The sequence below is a fragment of the Stenella coeruleoalba genome, assembly GCF_951394435.1.
Source record: "Stenella coeruleoalba genome assembly, chromosome: 7".
Classification (NCBI taxonomy): Eukaryota; Metazoa; Chordata; class Mammalia; order Artiodactyla; family Delphinidae; genus Stenella; species Stenella coeruleoalba.
The window spans coordinates 35,910,522-35,937,501 of record NC_137153.1 but is presented as its reverse complement, the minus strand read 5'-3'; the positions used below and the strand labels follow the sequence as shown (position 1 = coordinate 35,937,501).

General features: G+C 39.4%; 1 protein-coding gene across 1 annotated transcript; it reads right to left on the bottom strand.

The window, feature by feature from the left end:
- Positions 1–667: 667 nt before the first annotated feature.
- Positions 668–26,980, bottom strand: ZNF367 (zinc finger protein 367). Its single transcript, XM_079927325.1, has 5 exons — positions 26,318–26,980; positions 7,661–7,811; positions 4,970–5,089; positions 3,504–3,642; positions 668–988 (listed from the first exon to the last, which is right to left on the bottom strand). Exons 1-5 carry the CDS (start codon positions 26,726–26,728, stop codon positions 766–768), a joined length of 1,044 nt encoding a protein of 347 aa, XP_079783451.1. The 5' UTR covers positions 26,729–26,980; the 3' UTR covers positions 668–765.

The window sequence follows — 26,980 nt, the reverse complement described above, 5'->3', positions numbered from 1 at the left end:
CAGCAAATGAGAAACATGAAATGTGCAAAAGTTCCCAAGTTAACAAGCTAAGGGTGACAAGTGCTTTCAAACCTAAATATCACAGTGAGTTGTAAAGCCTCAGAAAGATAGAATAAGACTTATTTTACTCCAATTTTGAAAATTCTGAACTACTGTTCATCTTACCAAGATCTTCAAATACCTATTTTCTTCCAAAGTCGGTAAGTTAGAAAGTCTTCCGAAATAGTCAGTTTTCCATTTCTCTAGTCTTATTAGGCACACTATTTTGCCATTTAAAAATATATATCTTACACACATCTTATACTTTCTTGCTTGTTTCAGTGTTTACAGTATTGTTAAACATACTAATATACATTGTTAAAAATGATCTTATAAATAATCTATTTAAACCTTCTTTGGCTACATGTACCATTCTTTTTCTTTTTTTCATACAAGTGTCTTATTCAGAAAGTGCTTCCTGTGAGAACTGCTTCCAATGAATGCATTAAACTTGCAAAATCTAGCTTCCCACAATATGTAGTTTTCTACCCTGTACTAGAAGTCCCATATTTACAAAATATTTTAAACTTTACAAGAAATCCAATACCATATAAAAAAAGTGCAATTCTCTCTCACCCCATATTCTGGGGCAATGACATTCTTCATAAATTTCTACAGAATAGCAGCCTATGATAAGCAAATAAGGTGCTTAGCTTATGCCCAAGGGTCTACTTTTTAAGTATGCTGGGCAGTACTTTTGTACAGTGGAAAGAGTCAGTGTTCTGGCTACTGGCGGAGCGGCGCTCCCGTCAAGTTTGCGAGCTCGATGAGAGCGAGGGCTCCGTGCAGGCGCTCCCGCTGCTCCTGCAGACGCCGCTGGGCACCGCTCTTCTCATCGTCCTCCTCATCAGACTGAAGGTACTCCAGAGGGTCCTGCTGCTCCTGGTCTGCCTTCTGAACCAGCTTTCCTTTCAAGGTGGGAGTACGCTGCTCTCGTGTTTCCCAGTACCTATATGAAATGCATCCGTATTACTTATACAGTATATATAACATTCTCAAATGTTCACTTTTCTTTAAAGAAAATAAAAAGGGGGGTCTTTCCTACAGTATTATTTTGTGTTTCAGTTTATAAAGTTATAAAGTGATTTTGAATACATTACATGTTTTTCCATAACAGAGGAAAAAATTCAAGTTCAAGAAGTTGAAGGACTTGCTCAGAATAACAAAATCAACAAGTGGCAGTTCTGGGTCTTATACTCAACTCTCTAGTCACGTGTTTTTGTCATTAAACTATAGCTGCCTTAAAGATCATATGTGAAATGGACTAGAATAAAATATAGAAACAGTAGAATAATCATTAGAAACCCATTTATTCTATCCACAGAGGGATGATGGCTTCTGACAGAGTTAACTATGAGAAAGTTTAAACCCACAAAATAGGACAAATGGATTAATATGTGTAACACCTAGAGCTTACTCAAGAATTTAAGAGCACCATCATTTTCTATTACGTAGCCAACTGATAATTCACAAGAAAAAATACAAATGTTCCATCTTTTTTGATAACCAAAGAAAGGCATATTTAAATGACAGTACCATTACCTACAAAAATGTCCATTCAAAGACTTGTATATTCATGTCCATAGCAGCTTTATTTGTAAGAGCCAAAAACAACATAAAGGCCCATCAAGAGGTGAATAAGTGGAGGTGCATCCATATAACAGATTACTGCACAGCAATGAAAAGGAATGAAATGATACACTCAACAACATGATGACTCTCAAAATAATTATGCTGACTGAAAGAAGCCAGACGAACAAGTACATACTATATGACTCCATCTGTATAAAACTCTAGAAAATGTGAACTAACTATAGTGACAGAAAGCAGACCAGTCAGTGTCCTTTGGGGTGGAGGAGGGCAGGGAGATGCAGGGACAGTGGATTACAAAGAGACATGAGGAAGCCTGTGAAAGTGTTGGGTAAGTTCACTATCTTGATTTTGGTGATGGTTTCACAGGTGTCTACATATGTCAAAACGCATCAGATTATACACTTTAAATATGTACAATTTATTGTGTGCCAATTATACCTCAATAAAGCTGTTTTTAAAATTACATACAAAAAAAATACAATGACCAGATTTCAGGAAATCCAGACTACTCAAACTAGAAAAGTTTTGGAAATATGCAGAAGTATAAAAAGAGAAATGCAAACAGTTCAGTATCACTTGAAGGACAACTAAAAAAGGAAAATAGCAAAATAGCAAAATACCTTAGCAAGGTCAGCAAGGACTGGGTAACGAAGGGCTTTGAATGCTATAATAAAGGGCTTAGACTTAATATTGAGCATCATATTAGCATTTTAGAAAGACTCCTCTGGCAGCGGCATGGAGAATGGATTGAGAAGACTGAAGTGGCTGAATCTGATAATTGTTAAGGAAGTAGAATCCATAGGTTGGTCACTGAGTAGATGGGAGAAAAAGAAGATAAACACAAGGATGACTAATAAGTTTCTGGCTTGGGCAAAATTAGATATAATGGGGCAGTGGGGGCCAGGCAGGAGGAAGAGGGAGGAAGGAAGTGACGCAGTACTCGGGACAAACATATTCCCTGCCCTTGTGGAGCTTACGATCCAGCAGGGAAGATAGCCACTGAACAAGTAAATGTGTGAAGGAGGTTTTGAGAGGGAAAATACAATGTGTTATAAAAGCATCTATTAAGTGGATTTAACCTTGTTTGTTTGGGGGGTTAGTGGGCAGCTTAGGGAAGAACTTCCTGAAGTGGTGTTTAACCTGAGTAAGAAATGAAAAATGAGCAGAGTGGCTAAATGAAGAGGGAAGTGAGCACAAAGGCCTGGAAACAACAGCAATAGTGCTGTTGAGAGACAAGGAGCCCGGGTGACTGGAGACAGCTGTGTTGCTAGAGGGAGGCAGAGCCACAGCAACACAATTAGGGATTCTAGACTTTATCCTCAGTACAGAGGAAGCCAGTGAAGCTAGGGAGCGGCACAGTCAGCTGCTGCCGGTGTGTATGTGATAGATGACTCCTTAACTCAAAATATCCTTAGAGAAATGTTTTTATACTGGTCCCCTTGTTGCCATTAAAAAAAATTAAACTGGGTGCTTTTTGGAATTTTACTTTAGAATAACATCTAGTCTCTATCCCTCTAATAATCAACACGTAGCTAAAACCAATATAAAGAAATGAAGAGGGACTGCATTAATGACCAATGAAATACAATACATAAAAAACATTCTTTTCAAATGGGGTAAACTCTTGCTTTTAAAATAAATTGTGGTCTGAGCACTCAGACTAATTAATATCATATAGTAGTTTTCTATCACACAGATCCAAATAAAACTCCTAACAATTCTGTGGTTTCAGGAAACAAAAGTGCCATTTCAAGTTATTTTATAAAATATGTAGAAAAGCAACTTATTTAAACTGAAAGAACTGTCAAAGTCCCCAACTTCAACCCACACACTGGGCAGTGTTCTGCAGTAGACTCCAGAGAGAGCCTTACTTTGCCAACCACTCGGCGGCAGCCTGGTTGTCCACAGCCTGGGGCTTACTGAGAGCATCTGTGGGCTCCTCTCGCTTCAGCCTGGCATAAGGGTGCTTCGGACAGTGGCGGTTTGCATGGGTGAATCTGCTTAGGCAGCCTTCAAAACACAGAAGGAAACAGTTATCAGAATCTGGACATCCAGCAGACATGGAAAATGTTCAGTTTCTCTGGTATCCGAGAAAAGTAAATTAAGATGATGAAATTTATCATTCTATAACTTGAGGAGAAAAAAAAATAACCCTCAGCTGCTATTATCAATGCCACTGAGAGGAATGTGAAGACGGTTCTTTCACCTTGGTCATCGCAATGTAAATGCATTCAACCCCACTGGAAAGTGATTAGCACAAGTCATAAAAATGTTCAAAATCTCTGACCCAGGAATTTCATTCTTGGACTCTATCATAAAAAAACATCCCAAAGGTAAACAAAAGTTTAAGTAGGAAAACATGCCCCTCATGTTTGTTGATAACAAGCAAATTTTAAAAACAAATTAGATATTCAGTAACTAACATTGAGGCAATCATTGTTCATATGCTAACGCATATATATGGAATCGAAAAAAAAATGGTACTGATGAACCTAGTTGCAGGGCAGGAATAAAGATGTAGACATAGAGAATGGACTTGAGGACACGGGATGGGAGGGGAAAGCTGGGACGAAGTGAGAGTAGCATCGACATATGTACACTACCGAATGCAAAATAGTTAGCTAGTGGGAAGCAGCAGCATAGCACAGGGATATCAGCTCGGTGCTTTGTGATGACCTAGAGGGGTGGGATAGGGAGGGTGGGAGGGTGGCTCAAGAGGGAGGGGATATGGGGCCATATGTTTACATATGGCTGATTCACTTTGGTGTACAACAGAAACTAACATAGTATTGTGAAGCAATTATACTCCAATAAAGATCTATTAAAAAAAAAGAAAAAAAGAAAACCATGGAGCAACAGAAGAAAACTGTACTGAATTTCAAATATAACTGTGTAAAAATGTACATAAGAAAAACAGCTTAAGAAACTATGAAATTACCAACAGCAGCAGTGTTGAGCTGGTAAAATCCACCCCACCCCTGCTCCCCCTGGACTGAAAATTTCGACAATAATGTGCTTCTTTCAGTTTAACAGTTAAAAAGTTTAAAACCAAAGTAAAAGCCTACTCTAAAGGCTGTATTTACTTGTATAGATTTTTCTACAGCATACAACTAGATATAGCATTTTTAATTGCCCTTTAAGATTTTCACCTAAAAAGAACACTTTATTTAAAAATCAGTCATTTCCTGGAAATCGAGCATGGGTCACAATTAACAAGGAAGAAAACTTATGAGGTTTGATTAAATCTTTATCAAAAATCTCGCTTCCCAAAAATTCAAGCAAAAGATATTTTAACTCCCAACTAGCTGTTCCATAAACTTAACTCCTAACACCATACCATTTTCTGAACAAACAAAAGGTTTTTCTCCGGTGTGAAGACGCTGATGGGTTTTGAGCTGCCCACTTTGAACAAAGGCTTTTCCACAGTCTGGATAGTCACACAGATAGGGTCTCTCACCTAAGTAGACAGATGTTATATATTATTTCTGAGACAATAAGGTGAGAAGGGGAAGGGGCACGGAGAGAGAATCAACCTTTATATAAGTTACGACTGCAAACAACAATAAAACATGTCACAGCCTCTGCAGAGCTGCAAGTGGAAGTGCTAAGGGCACACTTGGATGATATGAAGATCCACTTGGAAGCACAATATTTTCTTTAGGCGCTGAGCTTTTAGGTACCCAGGTTCAAATCCTTAAAGTTATCATCTTCAACTTATTCCATATTTTCGCCCCACAATCCAAATCGCTAGCTCTTGCTGATTCTTGAACATGTCTGCCACTCCTGCCTTCCCACTGCCACCTCCCCTGGTCAGACTGGTAGCCCCTCCCACCTAGAATGAACCCTGGCAGGCCTCTAGTCTCTGACCTGCACAGCACTTCCAGAACAGCTGCCAGGCAACTACCCTCTAAAATTACCCCAAACCCTACTATACTCCTTGAACAACTGAAGATTATCTGCTGACTTTTAAATGGTCCTCTAATACCTGCACTATAGCTACTAGGTTAGCGAGCAGGGTTTATCTTTACTTCCCTCTTGGAGATTCATTCCAGCCACGAGGCAGTTCCCCATCTTCTACTCTTTGAAATCCCTATCTTTTCTGCCCATTCAAATCTTCCCAATCCTGTAGTCTCAGTAAAACTCCTCCCTACCCCCCAACACCCACCTCCAAATATTAAGCTACATATCCCTTCACTAACTTAGTGTCCTATGTTGTTTATGTATCATGGTACTCTCCTTATACAAAGATACGTAACACCTTGTACTCCATTTCATTTCCTATATACAACACAGTGCTAGGCTAAAGAAAGCGCTCAAAAAGGTTGTTTTTCAATCATAATTAAACTTATTATTTCTTGAATAAACATTCTTTGGTCAACAATTATATACTGGTTCTTCCTATATGACTCAAAGAACAGTAATGAGTCTTCCCTAAATTTCTCATTATTTAGAAATGTACTAGACGAATGTGACAGTTGGACACAAGTTAATAAACATAGGATAAAGTAAGACAAAAGCTTTTTACAAAGCATATACTATTAGAGCTTAACTATAGCATGGAGATCTTCAGCTCTGTTCCCTGGCATACAGTGTAGTAAGCCTGGAAGTACTGGGTGACACACAATGGGTTAGTGGTAGGTCGGGACTGGGACTCAGGCACCTTTTTATGATGCCGCATGGTCTTGAATCTCAGCAACTGATTTCACACTGGCAAAATGTACTCTACAGCTGTGTACCAGTTATTTGGGGTTATTTCAGACTAAGTAGATTGAAAAAATACAAAAATTCTCAAAATCAGATATTCATTCAATAATAGTTTTCCTGAATGATACCTAAAGTCAAAACATCTTGGCCACCTTAGTTTATAATGATTCAAAATTAAAATTTTACCCTTTTCCAGGGATTTAGCTAAGAAAACTGTATTCTAGCATACCACTAAAATATATCTTTTCAAAAACGGAAAGAAAAAAGAAACAGGTGATGACCATAAACATAGTGGAACAAACAGGGGACTAAGGGTTAAAAGCCCAAGTTCTAGACCCATACTGACCAACAGAAATAGAATGAGAACCACTTATGGTAGCCACATTAACAACGTAAAAAGAAACAGGTGAAATTAATTGATAATATACTTCATTTAACCCCATATATCTAAAATTCTATCATTTCAATTTGTAATCATTATCAAAAATTTTTAAAGATATCATTTACTCTCTTTTTTTCATACTAAGTGTATTTTAAACATCCTGTTCATCTCAATTTAGACTAGCCACATTTCACGTGCTCAACAGCCACATGTGCTACTATACTGGCCAGTGTAGTTCTAGACTTAAGGGTATGAGAAGTTGTAAGTCAGTGGTAATTGGGTGTTTTTGTGCCTCAGTTTCCTCATCTGTAAATTATTTGATATCATTATTAGAACCATATGGCTCCTTCTGGGTGGGACCAACTTTCTCTATGGAAAGAACAAGGCCCTCTTTATATTATCTTTTTGCTCTTTATATGGTATTTTTATGGTATTTTAAATGCAAGTATAACTTCTCTACACAAATAAAGATACATGATAGTCTTGGGATAGCTACCTATAATATGCTTAATTCTGAAAAATTATACTTCACCTTAGATTTAATAGTTAGGTCAAATACCCTGAGGATTCTAGAAATTCTATTAAAAACTTGACTATAACTGATTTAGGATTTGGCCTACAAATCAGTTTTAACAATTATACAGACAACTTAAGGGCATATCAGGTAAAATTCGGGTACATAGAAGGATAGAACCAAATTTAGTAATAACATTCCTGTGACAACTACATTAATTACCATGATAACTTTAGAAATCACATGGTATCAATGTTCAGAAAACTATCCCTCCCCACCAAAAGAGAAGCTGACTATACAGTGCCTGTTTTTAAAACTTTACAATAAGGAAATGGAAGGTAACTAAAAATTAATTTATAGGCCCAAACATCAAATCAGCTTTCAGTTAAGTATCACTTTTGGCATTCTCTAAAATTTGCTCAACTTACCTGTATGAGTCCTTTTGTGAGCCTGGAGTGACTTCTCCCGTGGAAACACCCTATTACAGATGTTACAACGTATTCTGCTGGACGAATGCTCTCCTTCATTTATTAAATCCCGTACAGTATCTGCTCTGGGTCTACCACGTCGGATTCCATCCTGTTAACAATGTGCATAAACATTAATATAATTTCTTGGACTCCACTCATTAAAACAAAATATCATAATACAGGCATGCCTTACTTTACTACGCTTCATTTTTTTTCAATTTTTCAATTTTATTTTTTTATACAGCAGGTCCTTATTAGTCATCAGTTTTATACACATCAGTGTATACATGTTAATCCCAATCACCCAATTCATCACACCACAACCACCACCCCCCACCACCGCTTTCCCCCATTGGTGTCCATACATTTGTTCTCTACATCTGTGTCTCAACTTCTGCACTGTAAACCGGTTCATCTGTACCATTTTTCTAGGTTCCACATATATGCATTAATATACGATATTTGTTTTTCTCTTTCTGACTTACTTCACTCTGTATGACAGTCTCTAGATCCATCCACATCTCTACAAATGACCCAATTTCGTTCCTTTTTATGGCTGAGTAATATTCCATTGTATATATGTACCACAACTTCTTTATCCATTCGTCTCTCAATGGGCATTAAGGTTGCTTCTATGACCTGGCTATTGTAAACAGTGCTGCAATGAACATTGGCGTGCATGTGTCTTTTTGAATTATGTTTTTATCTGGGTATATGCCCAGTAGTGGGATTGCTGGATCATATGGTAATTCTATTTTTAGTTTTTTAAGGAACCTCCATACTGTTCTCCATAGTGGCTGTATCAATTTACATTCCCACCAACAATGCAAGAGGGTTCCCTTTTCTCCACACCCTCGCCAGCATTTGTTGTTTGTAGATTTTCTGATGATGCCCATTCTAACTGGTGTGAGGTGATACCTCATTGTAGTTTTGATTTGCATTTCTCTAATAATTAGTGATGTTGCGCAGCTTTTCATGTGCTTCATGGTCATCTGTATGTCTTCTGTGGAGAAAGGTTTATTTAGGTCTTCTGCCCATTTTTGGATTGGGTTGTTTGTTAATATTGAGTTGCATGAGCTGTTTATATATTTTGGAGAGTAATCCTTTGTCCATTGATTCGTTTACAAATATTTTCTCCCATTCTGAGGGTTGTCTTTTCGTCTTTTTTATGGTTTCCTTTGCTGTGCAAAAGCTTTGAAGTTTCATTAGGTCCTATTTGTTTATTTATTTATTTCCATTACTCTAGGAGGTGGATCAAAAAAGATCTTGCTGTGGTTTAAGTCAAAGAGTGTTCTTCTTGGGGTTTCCCTGGTGGTGCAGTGGTTGAGAGTCCGCCTGCCGATGCAGGGGACACGGGTTCGTGTCCCGGTCCGGGAGGGTCCCGCGTGCTGCGGAGCAGCTGGGCCCGTGGGTCGTGGCTGCTGGGTCTGCGTGTCTGGAGCCTGTGCTCTGCGGCAGGAGAGGCCACAGCAGTGAAAGGCCCGCGCACCGCAAAAAAAAAAAAAAAAAAAAAAAAGAGTGTTCTTCCTATGTTTTCCCCTAAGAGTTTTATAGTGTCCGGTCTTACATTTCGGTCTCAAATCCATTTTGAGTTTATTTTTGTGTATGGTGTTAGGCAGTGTTCTAATTTCATCTTTTTAAATATAGCTGTCCAGTTTTCCCAGCACCACTTATTGAAGAGACTGTCTTCTCCATTGTATATCCTTGCTTCCTTTGTCATAGATTAGTTGACCATAGACGTGTGGGTTTATCTCTGGGCTTTCTATCTTGTTCCATTGATCTGTTTCTCTTTTTGTGCCAGTACCATATTGTCTTGATTACTGTAGCTTTGTAGTATAGTCTGAAGTCAGGGAGTCTGATTCCTCCAGCTCCATTTTTTTCCCTCAAGACTGCTTTGGCTATTCAGGGTCTTTTCTGTCTCCATACAAATTTTAAGATTTTTTTGTTCTACTTCCATAAAAAATGCCATTGGTAATTTGATAGGGATTGCATTGAATCTGTACCTTCCTTTGGGTAGTATAGTCATTTTCACAATATTGATTCTTCCAATCCAAGAACATGATCTATCTCTCCATTAATCCAAATTTCTTTCATCAGTGTCTTACAGTTTTCTGCATAGAGATCTTCTGTCTCCCTAGGTAGGTTTATTCCTAGGTACTTTATGCTTTTTATTGCAATAGTAAATGGGAGTGTTTCCTTAATTTCTCTTTCAGATTTTTCCTCATTAGTGTATAGGAATGCAAGAGATTTCTGTGCATTAATTTTGTATCCTGCAACTTTACCAAATTCATTGATTAGCTCTAGTAGTTTTCTGGTAGCATCTTTAGGATTCTCTATGTATAGTTTCATGTCATCTGCAAACAGTGACAGTTTTACCTCTTTTCCAGTTTGTATTCCTTTTATTTCTTTTTCTTCTCTGATTGCCACGGCTAGGACTTCTAAAACTATGTTGAATAATAGTGGTGAGAGTGGACATCCTTGTCTTCTTCCTGATCTCAGAGGAAATGCTTTCAGTTTTTCACCACTTAGAATGATGTTTGCTGTGGGTTTGTCATATATGGCCTTTATTATGTTGAGGTAGGTTCACTCTATGCCCACTTTGTGGAGAGTTTTTATCATAAATGGGGGTCGAATTTTGTCAAAAGCTTTTTCTGCATCTATTGAGATGATCATATGATTTTTCTTCTTCAATTTGTTAATATGGTGTATCACATTGATTGATTTACTTATATTGAAGAATCCTTGCATCCCTGGGATAAATCCCACTTGATCATGGTGTATGATCCTTTTAATGTATTGTTGGATTCTGTTTGCTAGTATTTTGTTGAGGACTTTTGCATCTATGTTCATCAGTGATATTTGTCTGCAATTTTCTTTTTTTGTAGTATCTTTGTCTGGTTTTGGTATCAGGGTGATGGTGGCCTCATAGAATGAGTATGGGAGTGTTCCTTCCTCTGCTATATTTTGGAAGAGTTTGAGAAGGATGGGTATTAGCTCTTCTCTAAATGTTTGATACAATTCACCTGTGAAGCCATCTGGTCCTGGACTTTTGTTTGTTGGAAGATTTTTCATCACATTTCAATTTCATTTCTTGTGATTGGTATGTTCATATTTTCTATTTCTTCCAGGTTCAGTCTTGGAAGGTTATACCTTTCTAAGAATTTGTCCATTTCTTCCAGGGTGTCCATTTTATTGGCATAGAGTGGTTTGTAGTAGTCTCTTAGGATGCTTTGTATTTCTGCAGTGTCTGTTGTAACTTCTCCTTTTTCACTGACTTGAGTCCTCTCACTCTTTTTCTTGATGAGTCTGGCTAATGGTTTATCAATTTTGTTTATCTTCTCAAAGTACCAGCTTTTAGTTTTACTGATCTTTGCTATTGTTTTCTTCGTTTCTATTTCATTTATTTCTGCTCTGATCTTTATGATTTCTTTCCTTCTGCTAACATTGGGTTTTGTATGTTCTTCTTCCTCTAGTTCCTTTAGGTGCAAGGTTAGATTGTTTATTTGAGATTTTTCTTGTTTCTTGAGGTAGGCTTCTATAGCTATAAACTTTCCTCTTAGAACTGCTTTTGCTGCATCCCATAGGTTTTGGATCATCATGTTTTCATTGTCATTTGTCTCTAGGTATTTTTTGATTTCCTCTTTGATTTCTTCAGTGAACTCTTGGTTTTTAGTAACATATTGTTTAGCCTCCATGTGTTTGTGTTTTTTACATTTTTTTCCCTGTAATTGATTTCTAATCTCATAGCACTGTCGTCAGAAAAGATGCTTGATGTGATTTCATTTTTCTTAAATTTACTGTGGCTTGATTTGTGACCCAAGATGTGATCTATCCTGTAGAATGTTCCATGTGCACTTGAGAAGAAAGTGTAATCTGCTGGTTTTGGATGGAATTTCCTATAAATATCAATTAAATCTGTTGGGTCTATTGTGTCATTTAAAGCTCGTGTTTTCTTATTAATTTTCTGTCTGGATGATCTGTCCATTGGTGTAAGTGAGGTGTTAAAGTCCCCCACTATTATTGTGTTACTGTCGACTTCCTCTTTTAGAGCTGTTAGCAGTTGCCTTATGTATTGAGGTGCTCCTATGTTGGGTGCATACATATTTATAATTGTTATATCTTCTTCTTGGATTGATCCCTTGATCATTAAGTAGTGTCCTTCCTTGTCTCTTGTAACATTCTTTATTTTAAAGTCTATTTTATCTGATATGAGTATTGCTACTCCAGCTTTCTTTTGATTTCCCTTCACATGGAATATCTTTTTCCATCCCCTCACTTTCAGTCTGTATGTGTCCCTAGGTCTGAAGTGGGTCTCTTGTAGACAGCATATATATGGGTCTTGTTTTTGTAACCATTCAGCAAGCCTGTGTCTTTTGGTTGGAGCATTTAATCCATTCACGTTTAAGGTAATTATCGATATGTATGCTCCTATGACCATTTTCTTAATTGTTTTGGGTTTGTTTTTGTAGGTCCTTTTCTTCTCTTGTGCTTCCCACTTAGAGAAGTTCCTTTAGCATTTGTTGTAGAGCTGGTTTGGTGGTGCTGAACTCTCTTAGATTTTGCTTGTCTGTAATGCTTTTGATTTCTCCATCGAATCTGAAGGAGATCCTTGCCAGGTAGAGGAATCTTGGTTGTAGGTTCTTCTCTTTCATCACTTTAAGTATAGCATGCCACTCCCTCTGGCTTGTAGAGTTTCTGCTGAGAAATCAGCTGTTAACCTTATGGGAGTTCCCTTGTATGTTATTTGTCATTTTCCCCTTGCTGCTTTCAATAATTTTTGACACTTTGATTACTATGTGTCTCAGCATGTTTCCCCTTGAGTTTATCCTGTATTCGACTCTCTGTGCTTCCTGGACTTGGGTGGCTATTTCCTTTCCCATGTTAGGGAAGTTTTCGACTATAATCTCTTCAAATATTTTCTTGGGTCCTTTATCTCTCTCTTCTCCTTCTGGGCCCCTATAATGCGAATGTTGTTGCGTTTAATGTTGTCCCAGAGGTCTCTTAGGCTTTCTTCATTTCTTTTCATTCTTTTTTGTTTATTCTGTTCTGCAGCAGTGGATTCCACCATTCTGTCTTCCAGGTCACTTATCCTTTCTTCTGCCTCAGTTATTCTGCTATTGATTCTTTCTAGTGTAGTTTTCATTTCAGTTATTGTATTGTTCATCTCTGTTTGTTTGTTCTTTAATTCTTCTCGGTCTTTGTTAAACATTTCTTGCATCTTCTCAATCTTTGCCTCCATTCTTTTTCCGAGGTCCCATATCATCTTCACTATCATTATTCTGAATTCTTTTCCTGGAAGGTTGCCTATCTCCCCTTCATTTAGTTGTTTTGCTGGGGTTTCATCTTGTTCCTTCCTCTGGTACATAGCCCTCTGCCTTTTCATCTTGTCTATCTTTCTGTGAATGTGGTTTTTGTTTCACAGGCTGCAGGATTGTAGTTCTTCTTGCTTCTGCTGTCTGCCCTCTGGTGGATGAGGCTAACTAAGAGGCTTGTGCAAGTTCCCTGATGGGAGGGACTGGTGTTGGGTAGAGCTGACTGTTGCCCAGATAATCAAGTTCTTACTTCTTTCTGCTAGCGTTGGAGGGTCTCCTGCAGAGGCGGTGGGTGGCTGTAGCTCACCGTGGGGACAAGGACACTGGCAGCAGAAGTTTTGGGAAGTACTCCTTGGCATGAGCCCTCCCAGAGTCTCTATTACGCTTCACTTTATTGCATTTTGCAGATACTGCGTTTTTTACAAATTGAAGGTTTGTGGCAACCCTGTGTTGTCAGATGGTGATTAGCATTTTTTAGAAATATTTTTTAAAAGTTTTTTTTTTTTTTTTTTTTTTTTGCGGTACGCGGGCCTCTCACTGTTGTGGCCTCTCCCGTTGCGAAGCACAGGCTCCGGACGCACAGGCTCAGCGGCCATGGCTCACGGGCCCAGCCGCTCCGCGGCATGTGGGATCTTCCTGGACAGGGGCACAAACCCTTGTCCCCTGCATCGGCAGGCGGACTCTCAACCACTGCGCCACCAGGGAAGCCCTAAAAGTGTTTTTTAATTGAGGTAATTTTTAGACATAATGCTATTGCACACTTAAGAGACTACAGTATAGTGTAAACATAACTTTTTATTCATTGGGAAACAAAAGCTTGTGTGACTAGCAGTCTGGGACTGAACCCACAATATCTCAAAGGTATAACTGTAAATAATTTTTTGAAACCTTTCTTGAGTGACATCAGTGAAATGGCAGAGTAGGTAGTTCCAAGGGCCCACCCCTCCACAGATCACTAAAAAGTCAAGCAAAAACTGTTCAGAGTCAGCTTTGTCACAACTCCAGAAAATGATGAGAAACTTACAGCAACTCAGAGAACAATGAATCAAGAAACAAGCAACGTAAAACAGTAGGAAAGCATTGCAGCAATTTTTACAGCCCTTGCCCCACCCCTTCACTCAGTGGTCTTTGAAGATTACTGCCTTCATTCTTAGTGTAGGAATCTAGTCCCTGGTTCAAGAAAGAACAGAGAAGACTTTACTCTGAAAGAATTTTGTTTGTCTGTTTTGCCCAGCCTGGGGGCTACCTGAAGGTCTGAAACAAGATGCTTGTCTTTGTTTTGCTAACTTAGAACTCTCTCTGGGCAGAAGAGTGGCTACACAGAGGGCATCTCTCAAAAACCTTGTAAGGTCAATAACAACTTGCTGCCCCCTGGGGGAAAAGATTTCAACGAAGGCACACAAACACACCAAAAGCCTAGGAGGAAAAGCTGGGGAGAGAATTTCCTCAGGAAATTAGGGCACTGGAAAGTGCCCACATATCCCAAAGACAGGAATTTAGGAAGCCACACACTTGCCTGCCCAGCGCAGGAAGCATACTCAGAAAAAACCTGAAAAGAACATAAGTTTTCACCTCTGGCTGATCCTTAGGCTCAGCACAAACAAGAAATGAAGGCTAAGACAGACTTGTAAACAGTCTGGCTAAGTACAGAAGGAGAGCTACAGCACAGACCATTCTGAAAAGTTAGAAGGGGTTTTTTCCCCCCTTTCTTTTCTTTTCTGTTTTTGTTTTTTGGGTTTTTTTTGGGGGGCATTCAAGATCTCTCTCAAAATATGAGATGACTAAAGCTAAAGAAACAGACTTTAAAGAACAAACACAATAAAGAATAGAGTTTACAAAAATAGTTTAGAAAAGTCACCAAACAACTACAAACCACAGCACACAACTAAAACTCTGAGGAGAGAGGAGAATCTGATTTCCAGAGTTACTACTTTATAATATTCAAAACACCCAGTTTTCAACAAAATATTACAAAGCATGCAAAGAAACAAAAATATTAACTCCCATACATAGGAGTCAATTTCTCCTATGAGGAAGCAGACATTGGACTTACTAGACAAAGATGTTAAACTGTCTTAAATATGCTGAAAGAGGTAATGGAAACCATGGACAAAGAACAAAAGAAAACCAGAACACTGTTTCAACAAACTGAGAATGTCAAAAAAGAAACAAAATATTATTATTATTATTTTTGTGGTACGCGGGCCTCTCACTGTTGTGGCCTCTCCCATTGCAGAGCACAGGCTCCGGACGTGCAGACTCAGCGGCCATGGCTCACGGGCCCAGCCACTCAGCGGCATGTGGGATCTTCCCAGACCAGGGCACGAATCCATGTCCCCTGCATCGGCAGGCGGACTCTCAACCACTGCACCACCAGGGAAGCCCACAAATTATTTTTAAAAATAGAAATTCTGAAACTAAAAAATACAGTAACCAAAATGAAAAAAATTCACTACAGAGTCTTAATGGCAGATTTGAACGGTCAGGAGGAAAGAAACAGCAAATTTAAAGATAGGTCAACTGAAATTATCCAGTCTGAGGAACAGAAAGAGAAAAGAATGAACAGGGCCTATGATACCAGTAGGACATCAAGTGTCTTATGGGTCCATTTGGGCTGCTAAAACTAAATACTACAGACTGGGTAACTTATAAACAACCAAAGTTTATTTCTCACAGTTCTGGCAGTTGTAAAGTCCAAGATGAAGATGCTGGCATGGTCAGGTTAGGGACTACTTCCTAGATCATACCCAGTGCCTTCTTGCTGTGTCCTCACATGGCAAAAGGGGCAAGAGAGCTCTCCAGGGCCTCTTTCATAAAGGCACTAATTCTATTCATGAGGGCTCCACCTCCATGACCTAAGCACCTCCCAAAGACCCCCACCTCCTAACACCATCATCTTCGGGGGTCAGGATCTCAACACACGATTTCTGGGGGACACCACAGCATCAAGCATACCCACACACACACAATCGGAGATCCAGAAGGCAAGAGAGACTAGGGCAGAAAGAATATTTGAAGAAATAATGGCATAAACACAAAGAGAGATATACATGGAGATATAATCAAACTATCAAAAGACAGAGACTCTTGAGAGCAGCAAGAAAGACGCAGTTTATCACACATACCAGTCCTCAATAGGATTAACAGCTGATTTCTCAGGAGAAACTATGCAAATCAGTGGGATGACATGTTTAAAGTGCTGAAAGGAAAAAAAAAATCAAACAATAATCTTATATTCAACAAAACTATCACTCAAAAATGAAGAAATTAAGCATTCCCAGACAAACAAAAGCTAAGAGAGTTCATTGCTAGACCTGCCCTACAATAAATCTAAAGGGAGTTAGTTCTTCAGGCAGAAATGAAAAGACACTAGACAATAACTCAAAGCCATACAAAGAAATAAACAACACCAGGTAACTACATAAGCCAGAAGTATTGCACTTTGGGCTTATAACTCTTCTTTTCTTTCCTATATAAAAGATAAATGCCAAATGTATTAAAAAATAATAAATCTTTGTTAATGGGAACACAATATAAGATGTAATTATGACAACAACAACAAAAAGGGAGAGGGACAGAAATATATGGGAGCAGAACTTTTGTATACTATTGGTGCTAAGGTGATATTAATTCAAAAAGAAAAAACAGAAAAGGAAACAAGAAAGAAAAGAAAATAGTTCATTACAAAAAAAATCAAACCCAAAAGAAGGCGGTAATCGAAGAATTGATAAACAAAATAGGTATAACACTATAGAAAACAAATAAAATGGGAGAAGTTCTTCCTTGTAAGTAATCACTTTAAATGTAAATAGATTAAATTCTGCAAACAAAAGGCAGAGATTGGCAGAATGGATTTTTTTTTAAATGAACCAACTATATGGTATCTACAAGAAACTCACTTTAGGGCCAAAAACATAAATAGGTTTAAAAGTGAAAGGATGGGGCTTCCCTGGTGGCACAGTGGTTGAGAGTCCGCCTGCTGATGCAGGGGACACGGGTTCGTGCCCCGGTCCGGGAGGATCTCACATGCCGCGGAGCGGCTGGGACCGTGAGCCATGGCCGCTGAGCCTGCGCGTCCGGAGCCTGTGCTCCGCAACGGAAGAGGCCACAACAGTGAGAGGCCCGCGTACGGCAAAAAAAAAAAAAGTGAAAGGATGGAAAAAGAGATAACAATTATAAACACATGCACACCTAACAACAGAGCTCCCAATATGTATGAAGCAAAAATTGGCAGAATTGAAAATAAAAAGACATAGTTCAAAAATAGCTGGAGACTTTCGCTTTCAATTAATGGATAGGACAACTAGACAGGTCAACAAAGATATAGAAGACTTGAACAACACTATAAACCAACTACACCTAACAGAATATGAAGAACATTCCACACAAAAACAGCAAAATATCCATTTTTTTCAAGTGCACGTGGAACATTTCCCAAGATAGACCATATGTTGGGCCCAAAGCAAGAATCAATAAATTTTAAAAGACTGAAAGCATCCAAAGCATCTTCTTTGACATACTTGGAATGAAACTATAAATCAATAACAGAAAAAATACTGGAAAATTCACAAATATGTGGAAATTAAACAACACTCTTAAACAGCCAATGGGTCAAAGAAGAAATCACACAGGAAATTAGAAAATACTTTGACATGAATGAAAATAAAAGCACAACATATCAAAACTTATGGGATACATTTCTAGGACTGGAAGGCTTAATATAAGATACCACTGCTACCCAAAGTGATATACAGACTTAGTGCAATCCCTATTAAAATCCCAAAGGCCTTTTTTGCAGAAATGGAAAAAGCAATCCTCTACTCATGGAATTGCAAGAGGCTCCAAGTAGACAAAACAATATTTTAAAAGAACAAAGTAGTACTCACACCTCCCTATTACAAAATTTACTGCAAAGCAATGGCAATTAAGACAGTGTAGTACTGGCATAAGGAAAGACATAGGCCAATGAAACAAAATGAGAATCAAGGCATTAACCCTTATCCTATGGCCAACTGATTTTCAACAAGGGTGCCAAGAACATGCAATGAGGAAAGAATAGCTCTTCAACAGTATCGTTCAATCTGAGAACAATATTGTTCTCAGAACAATAGTTCTGAGAAAACTGGATTTCTACATGCAAAAGAATGAAGTTGTACCTCACACAATATATAAAAAATTAACTCAAAATGCATCATACACCAAAATGTCAGAGCTGAAACTTTAAAACTCTTAAAAGAAGACAGGGATAAATATTCATGACCTTGGATTTGACAATGGATTCTTAGATGTGGCACCAAACGCCTAAGCAACAAAAGAATAGATAAACTGGACTTAAAATTAAAAACATTTGTGTCACAGGACATTATCAAGAAAGTGAAAAGACAACCTACAGAATGGGATACAATACTTGCAAATCATATGTCTGATAAGGTTTTAGTATCCACAATATATAAAGAACCTTTACAACACAACAACGAAAACTCAAATAAAATATGGGTAAAGGACTTGAATAGACATATCTCCAAAGTAGTTATATGTATGGGCAGCAAGCCCATGAAAAGATGCTCAACATCATTAGTCATTAGGGAAATGCAAATCAAAACTACAATTGAGGTCAATTATATCTCAGTAAAGCCTGAAGGGAAAAAGATTAAACACACACACACACACACACACACACACACACACACACACACACACACACACAGTGAGATACGACTTCACACCAACTTAGTTATACTCAAAAAAAAAAAAAAACAGGAAAAAAGTAGAAATAAGGTGTTTTTTTGGTCAAGAATGTGCAGAAACTAGAAACTTCATACATTGCTGGTAGGAATGTAAAGTTTTAGCCACTATGGAAAAGTTTGACGGTGTGATACAATGTCATATACATATGTACATATACATATACAATGGACTGTTATTCAGCCATAGAAACGATACATGCTACAAGGTGGATGAACCTCAAAAACAGTATACTAAGTAACAGAAGTCAGACACAAAAGGCCACATATTTTATGATTCCATGTAATAAAATGTCCAAAATAGGTAAAACCACAGACAGAAAACAGATTGGTGTTTTCCAGAGACTGCCTATAGAGGGGAAAAGGGAGTGACTACTTAATGAATACAGGACTTTCTTTTGGGGCGATGAAAATGTTTTGGAACTTGATATAGGTGGTGTTTTCACAATATTGTGAATTACTAACTATCAGTGAATTATACTTCAAAATGGTTAATTTTATGCTATGTGAATTTCTGCTCAATTTTTTGAAACACTAACGAGCTCTGAATGTACTATGGACTTTAGTTAATAATGTACCAATTTGGTTCGTTAATTGTAACAAATATATCATATTAATGCAAGACGTCAGCAATAGGGGAAACTGGATATGTGGTTGATGGGAACTCCCTGTACTGTCTTAACATTTCTATGTATGTAAAACTAATCTAAAATAAGCATTTCCTTGAAGAAAAAAACTTTCTTTCCAGGTAAGTTAAATTTTTACACATATAAGTTAAATGAAAAAAAAGAAAAGAAAAACATAAAAAACACCTACATCCAAACTGAAGATGTTTTTACTGCTGTCAATATAAAAACCTAAAGCCTTCCCAAAGCTTAAAAACATCAGCCTGAAACCTTGATAATAAGCCACAGCAAAATTCCCTTCAATCAATTTTCACCTTGAAAGGAAAGCTCAATCTCAACATGGATGAGTTATCTTATAAGTCATGTCTAAAAAATTCTTAGATATTAAAACCTATTTCTGCAACAGCCAAGAGGTGGAAGCAACCTAAATGTCCCCTGACAGATGAATGGATAAAGTAAATGGGATATATACAATGAAAAATTATTCAGCCTTAAAAAAGAAGGCAATTCTGCCATATGCTACAACATGGATGAATATTAAGGGCATTATCCTAAGTAAAATAAGGCAGTCACAAAAAGACAAATACTACATGATTCCACTTATATGCGGTATCTAAAATGGTCAAACTTAGAAACAGAAAGCAGAATAGTGGTTGCCAGGGGCCATAGAGAGGGAGAAAGGGGGAGCTCGAGATGGGTACAGTTTTGGTTTCGTAAGATGAAAAAGTTCTGGAGTTCTATTACAACAATGTTCATATAGTTAATACTTTAAAATGGTTAAGATGGTAAATTTTACGTTATGTGTTTTCTGCCACAAAAGTATAAAAAGAAAAAAAATGTGAGGGTACTCCCCAGTGGTCCAGTGGTAAAGAATCTGCCTTCCAATGCAGAGCACGCAGGTTCGATCCCTGGTCAGGGAACTAAGATCCCACATGCTGGGGGGCAACTAAGCTGGAGCCACAACTATTGAGCTCGCATGCCTCAACTAGAGAGCCTGCGTGCCTCAAACTACAGAGTCCACATGACCTGGAGCCTGCACGCCACAACTAGAGAGAGAAAAACCTGCAAGCCACAACTAGAGAGAAGCCCGAGCACCTAAACGAAGAGACCACGTGCCTTAATGAAAAAAGATCCCACATACCTCAACAAAGATCCCATGTGCCACAACTAAGACCCGATGCAGCCATAATAATAATAATAATAATAATAATAATAATAATAATAATAATAATAATAATGGAAAAGAATGTGAGAAAGCACTGTGGCAGATTATAATATTGTTAAAATATTCACTGTTCCTTCCGCACTGTGGGCCCCAATGAGGCCAATGCTTTGACCAATGAAATGTGAATAGAAATCACATGTGTGACTTCTGAGCAAAAGCTCTAAAAGCCATCACAAGGTTCTACCATCTCTCTTTCCTCTCTGCCTTGAGACTCGCATGTCCCAGGTAGGGGATGTTCCTCCTGGGTCCCAGAATGAACAGGATGAAGAGCACACCTGCTGTTAACCCTCACAGGATACATAACACGAGCTTTGTTTAGGTTGACATTGAGATTTTGAGGTTCATTCGGCAGCATGGTTTAGCCTAAGCTACCTGACTCAGGCACATTGTTAATAAATATTTGTTAATGGGATAAAGATCTCATCAATTCTCCACAATAATTGTATAAATTGTTGCTGGTTATGATCATATCATGAATAATTGTTTTAAATAGTTTTAAAAATGAAAAACAAACACAGCATCTATGATCCATAAAAACAGCAGATGATTTGTTCTGTTAAGAAAGAAATGGAACGTGAAATAAGGTTAATTAAAAACCTTAGTAATACAACTCCTCTGCCATGAAAGGATAATTTCCCTAATTTTTTTTAATACATTTAATGTATAGTATTGCAAAGTATAGGGTCAGTGATTCTCAACAAATCTTTGTTATTTATTTATATTTATTTTTGGCTGCGTTGGGTCTTTGTTTCTGTGCGAGGGCTTTCTCTAGTTGTGGCAAGCGGGGGCCACTCTTCATCGCGATGCGCGGGCCTCTCACTATCGCGGCCTTTCTTGTTGCGGAGCACAGACTCCAGAAACGCAGGCTCAGTAGCTGTGGCTCACGGGCCTAGTTGCTCTGCGGCATGTGGGATCCTCCCAGACCAGGGCTCGAACCCGTGTCCCCTGCATTAGCAGGCAGACTCTCATCCACTGCGCCACCAGGGAAGTCCCCTAATTTTTTTTTTTTTTTTGCTGTACGCGGGCCTCTCACTGCTGCGACCTCTCCCGCCTCGGGGCACAGGCTCTGGACACGCAGGCCCAGCCGCCACGGCGCACGGGCCCAGCCGCTCCGCGGCACGTGGGATCCTCCCAGACCGGGGCATGAACCCGTGTCCCCCAATCGGCAGGTGGACCCTCAACCACTGCGCCACCAGGGAAGCCCCCCCCTAATATTTTTTAAATACATAAAAACATATTGTTGACTCCATTACAATTTGAAATAACTGATTTAGTATCAAATACTATTTAGTATCAAAATTTTAAGATTATCCATTACTATTTTCTCTGTTTCTGGTTAAAAAAAAAATTATCAAGCATGTTTAATAGTGGGGGAAGTTTTTTTTTTTAAGTTAACTATTTGGCTGCCTCCCAGTAACTGTAAGATCTTGTTTCATCTAGAAACAAGAAAATGCAAATCATACTTGCATTTTCCAAGTGAGAAATAAAGAGCTGAAAAATGCAACATAATACAACATCCCAGCCATATACAGGTAAGACTTCACTAAGTGCATTCTTTCAACTAAGAAAATTAAACAAGGCAAGTAATCATCTAATACCCTAAATAAATGAATAAATAGCATCTTTTAACCATATATACAAAAATGAGCAGTGTCACTTAAAGAGGACCTTTTTCATTTTAGCCTTAGCAATAAGAAAACCATGTATCTATGTACATTTTGACAATAATAGAGTTAACTCATCAGCAACTAAGTGTACCTGTAGCTTAAGAGAGAAATCTTGTCAAGACTGCTTGATGATTTGCAAAAAAAAAAAAAAAAAGTAAAGTTAAAAAAGAAACTCTTAGACATCCTATTGCTATTATATGGCAACTGCTGCAAAATAAGCTACTAGAAAGAAGAAAAATGAGTAAATCGCCAAAATGTTTGCATACTTCAGCAGGTTTAATTTTTAAAACAATCTCAGTACCTCCAGAAGATAGTGATTTTGAAAGTGTTTTCTAAAATATTTCATGGTAAATGTTTTGTTTTCAATGTCAATAACTTTAAAGTTATTTAATAAAATTGGAGTTATTTCTCAAGCCACTTAGAATAATGTACACATTTACCTAAGCTTTAGAAAAAGTTATGTTCAAACTTTATATTCATGTGATTACTAAAAAAACTAAAAGTCCTCAACACATTTTTATACAAAGTAAAATTCAAATAAATTATACAGCTACAACATGGAAGGAAAAGAAAAACAGTTCTCAGAGGGAGGCGTGTGTACCTTCTCACTTTCATGAGTAAATGTAAATAGATCTTATTTTCCTTTTCGAATTCAGATTTAGATCCGAATTTCCTATGGCTTGCATATCTGCTTCCTAACTCTATCCCCCACCTTGACCTATCTGGACCACTTTCTAAGTCTTAATTTGCATCTATCTATTGTACTGTGTGTATTCTCATGATGCATCTCAATCGAGATATAGGCAGTTATGAATAGTGTGTATTATTTCATAAGTCTACTTGCATCTTCTTTTTTTTTTTTTTTGGCCATGCTGCCTGGCGGAATGTTAGTTGCCTGACCAGGGATCAAACCTATGCCCCTACAGTGGAAGCGCAGAGTCCTAACCACTGGACCACCACCAGGGAATTCCCTACTTGCATCTTCTTAATACTAAAAATAAATAAATAAACCCCTAAAGTCAATACACACATGATAAACACAGAAGCAGTATCAGGTACAGATTAAGAGTAAGGGCTCTAAAAAGTTCCAATCAGTTCTGCCACTTATATAATGTTAACTTAATCTTGGGGACTTCTCTAATTCATCCTTTTTCATCAGGTAAACAAGGTAAATTAATTAAAAGAATTCAAAACAATCAACACAGAGTCTGGTGGTTTGCTCTGCAAGGCAATGAATAACAAATGGTGGCTACTATGTTCACGTTAACACGTTAACATGACGTTATGTTTAAACATGGTGGTTATCAAAAACTACTGTGTACTAATCAGCTGTTTGTAAGGCTATGTGCATTCTAGATGTTTAAAGTGATTGGTGATAGAAAGGGGAAACAGGATAGGCAGCTGGCGGGTCCTGAAGGGTAAGTGGTATCTGAGGATGTGCAGAGAAGCCAAACTACACAGGTCCCAAAGTGGAGAAGTAACCTCATGAATGCAGTCTGAGTAAAGGGCACAAAATATGGAGGCTTGGAATATCATTTGGCAGATGAAAATTAGACCTTCTCCCTTCCTTCCCAGAATTCTACAACCTGGGAAGAGACAGTGCTAATATATAACTATATCCCAATTGTGCTAAACAATCTTGTGATGAGGGGCCAAAATAAGTTGGTATTAGATGGATGTTCTCCTCACAGGCGGGGAGGCAGTGTTGGGCAGAAACAAACAAGAAAGCAAGCAAAAGCTGACACCAGGTGTGTAGGACTCAGATGTTAACACCTCCCATGGGAAAGGTGGCATCAAAAGACAGTAAATGAACACAAAAGTTGTTCTCAAACCCAAAGCTGTTATTGCCTCTAACCCGCATACTGAGCGAAGGGGGTAGAAGTTGGTGCCATGTTATTGGCACCAACTATATTACAAACTTGTCTTCCCAAAAAGTGAGCAGACTCAGCCAGCATGATTCACCTATAAGTATATGGAGATAAAAGAACTATGAGTACTTTAGAGAAGCAAAACAAAGTAAAGGAGGCTGGAATTCCCAACCTTTAGTCTAGAATGAACTGATCACAAATCAAACTAGGTAACTTCCTTAAATGAAAGTATATTCCAGACGGCACAAAATATGGAAGCTTGAGGCTCCCCCTCAAGTTGCAAAAACTAAATGAATGAATTTTTGGAGCTGTATTTGGATTGCTTCATTGATAAAAGGACACGTTAAAATCAATTTGTCTACTAATTTATGAACTAATTTATGAAACAGTTATGGTATGAAAGATGGTGAGGAGGAAAAAAAGTGAAATATATAACAGCCTTTTCACTTTTAAATGTTTTTCATAACTTGTGTTATGTTTTACTTCTGAAAAGAGAAAGACAAAGTGGAAATAAAATTCAAACCTATGCATTATTAAGAATGTTTTCTAAAAGGTTTATATGAAGATAAAACTGTTTTAGCCCCCCCAAAAAAAGTATAGATTTCACTTATCTATTATAACATTAATCTTCTTGGATAATCCAAAATTAGATTCAGTTATAATTAAGAATAAAATAACAGATGCAAAATCTTCTATAAGTAATTTGTGCATATATGTCTTTATGTTGCTCAACCATATAACCTACTACGTATATATTTTTTTGAGTACTAAACATGTAAATATGTTAACACGGAAAAATATCTAGGATACCCAGCCATCTTACTAAGGGCTACCTAGAGACAGCACACAGTGATTGTTCACTCCACAAACTCAGCACTAATATAAATATTTCTACTGCTTCTTCTTTCAAATTTTTACTGAAGTGCAGCTTCAAGAGTTGAAGTGTGTCAAGGCATATAGCTGTATAAATGTATAGTTCTTTAATAACAATGCCATTAGTAACAAAGTGTATCAATTTCCTAAGGCTCAACACAGTGTTTCAACATCTTTGCTACTGCGTGTAAAATGATGATAAAACCTGTTTCAATTTTTATAATATTTGCCAATATAGACGTACTTATCAACAAGGTGATTTACTTGTTTTATCTTTAGCAAACTGCTTATCTTATATAGCCACTTAACAAATAGAATCTGAATATTAACCTTATATTAGCACCATTCATTACACAAATACTTAACTGAGCACATTTATTCAGCATTTACAGAGTATAAGGTATTAAAGTCAAATAAGTCTACCAGAGAGAAATTGTCCCGGCGCTCCTGGAGCTTACAGTCTATAGAGGTAAGTATATGTCAGCAGGGAGGCACCTCCAACACATGCTTCAGGACTAGGAGCCACAAAAACTCAACTACAGTACCAGCGTTCCCGCTACCTAGCTGTGTACCTTGGGGAGCTCCCTTCACCAATCCCTCTAAGCGTCAATTGCCTGATCCGTAAATTGTAGGTTTGAAACCTTTCCAGCTCTAATACAGTCTGAGACTCCAAGCAATTCGAGGTTGGTGACAACAGCGTCCCATTCCACTCTGAGCTCTCAGAACCTAGCAAAGTAGTACGCTGGATGCGTGAAAGACAGCGAGGGCTCAACTCCCGGTGGGGAAGATTCCCCTAAGTCCCTTCTTGTTCTTCGGCTATCTCTACAGGGCATCTTTAGCAGGGGCGGGGTATCTGCGGTGAGGCAGAAACTGCGCAACCCCTCCCCCCGCACCCAGAGGAACAGTTCAAGGACTGCGGTCCTTCCCGCCCTCTCCCGCCAGAAAAGACTCAGCGGTGGGCCGAACGACTGGCAGAGCGGGTTGACCGTCCCCCTCCGTGACAACAAGGCCACACTCCCGCCTACTACACCTGCTGGCCTGTGGCCTCCGGTCTGCTGTGCTGCCCCACCCCCCGGGCGGTGTCACGTGACCAAAACCTAGCCCCGCCCCCGGGGCAGTTTTTTGGCGCGCGGCAGTGACGTCAGCGTCCTGTCACCCGCCAACGCCACCGCCCCTGCCAGAGCGACCTCGCGTTTTAAACTCGGCCCCGCCCCGCCCGCCGTGTCTGCGGGCGCTGCCGGCTCCCGGGCCGCGCCGTTAACGGGCCGCGACTGCCCCAAGCCCCGCCCGCGCCGCTTACCTTGAGGTGGCCGCTGTCCGGGCTGCTCGCTTCCTCCTCGTCCTCACCTCCTGAGGCGGCGGCGGCCGAAGCGGTGGGCGGGGGCGCGCCCCGGCCCCGCAGCCCTGGGTGCTCTGCGGCGGCGGCGGGCAAGGCAGCTGAGGCGGCGCCCCCGGCGGCTCCGGGGCTGAGCGTCACGTTGTGCGCGTTCTCACCCCAGCGCCACGGGTACACCATGAAGTCACTGAAGCCGGGGCTGGTGGGAATAAGCGGTGGCGGCGGCTCCGGCTCCCCTCCGCCGCTGCATGTGGGCTTGATCGGGGTCGTCCTGATGACCGACACCAGCACCCGCTTCGGGGAGTCCTGGCAGAAGATGACGGGCGGCGGCTGCGGCGGGTTGTCAGCCATCGGCCCCTCCACACCCCGGATCATTGCCCGGCCCCGATCCGCAGCTCCGGCGGCCGTGGGCCGCACTCCCTGAGCCCGGGTCTGGCCCTTTGCTCCGCTCGCCCGCGCTGCTCGGAGTCGCAGGCTCTCAGTCTCGCTGGCTCATGGCAGGCGGACGTTTCCTGGAACCCTCCTGCGCGGCGGCCAGCGAAGAAGCAGAGCCGCTCGGCCTGCACCAGGCTGCCAGGGCCGGACCCCAACCCTGGGTCAAGCCCGCCCTCCACTCTTTGTGCTCCC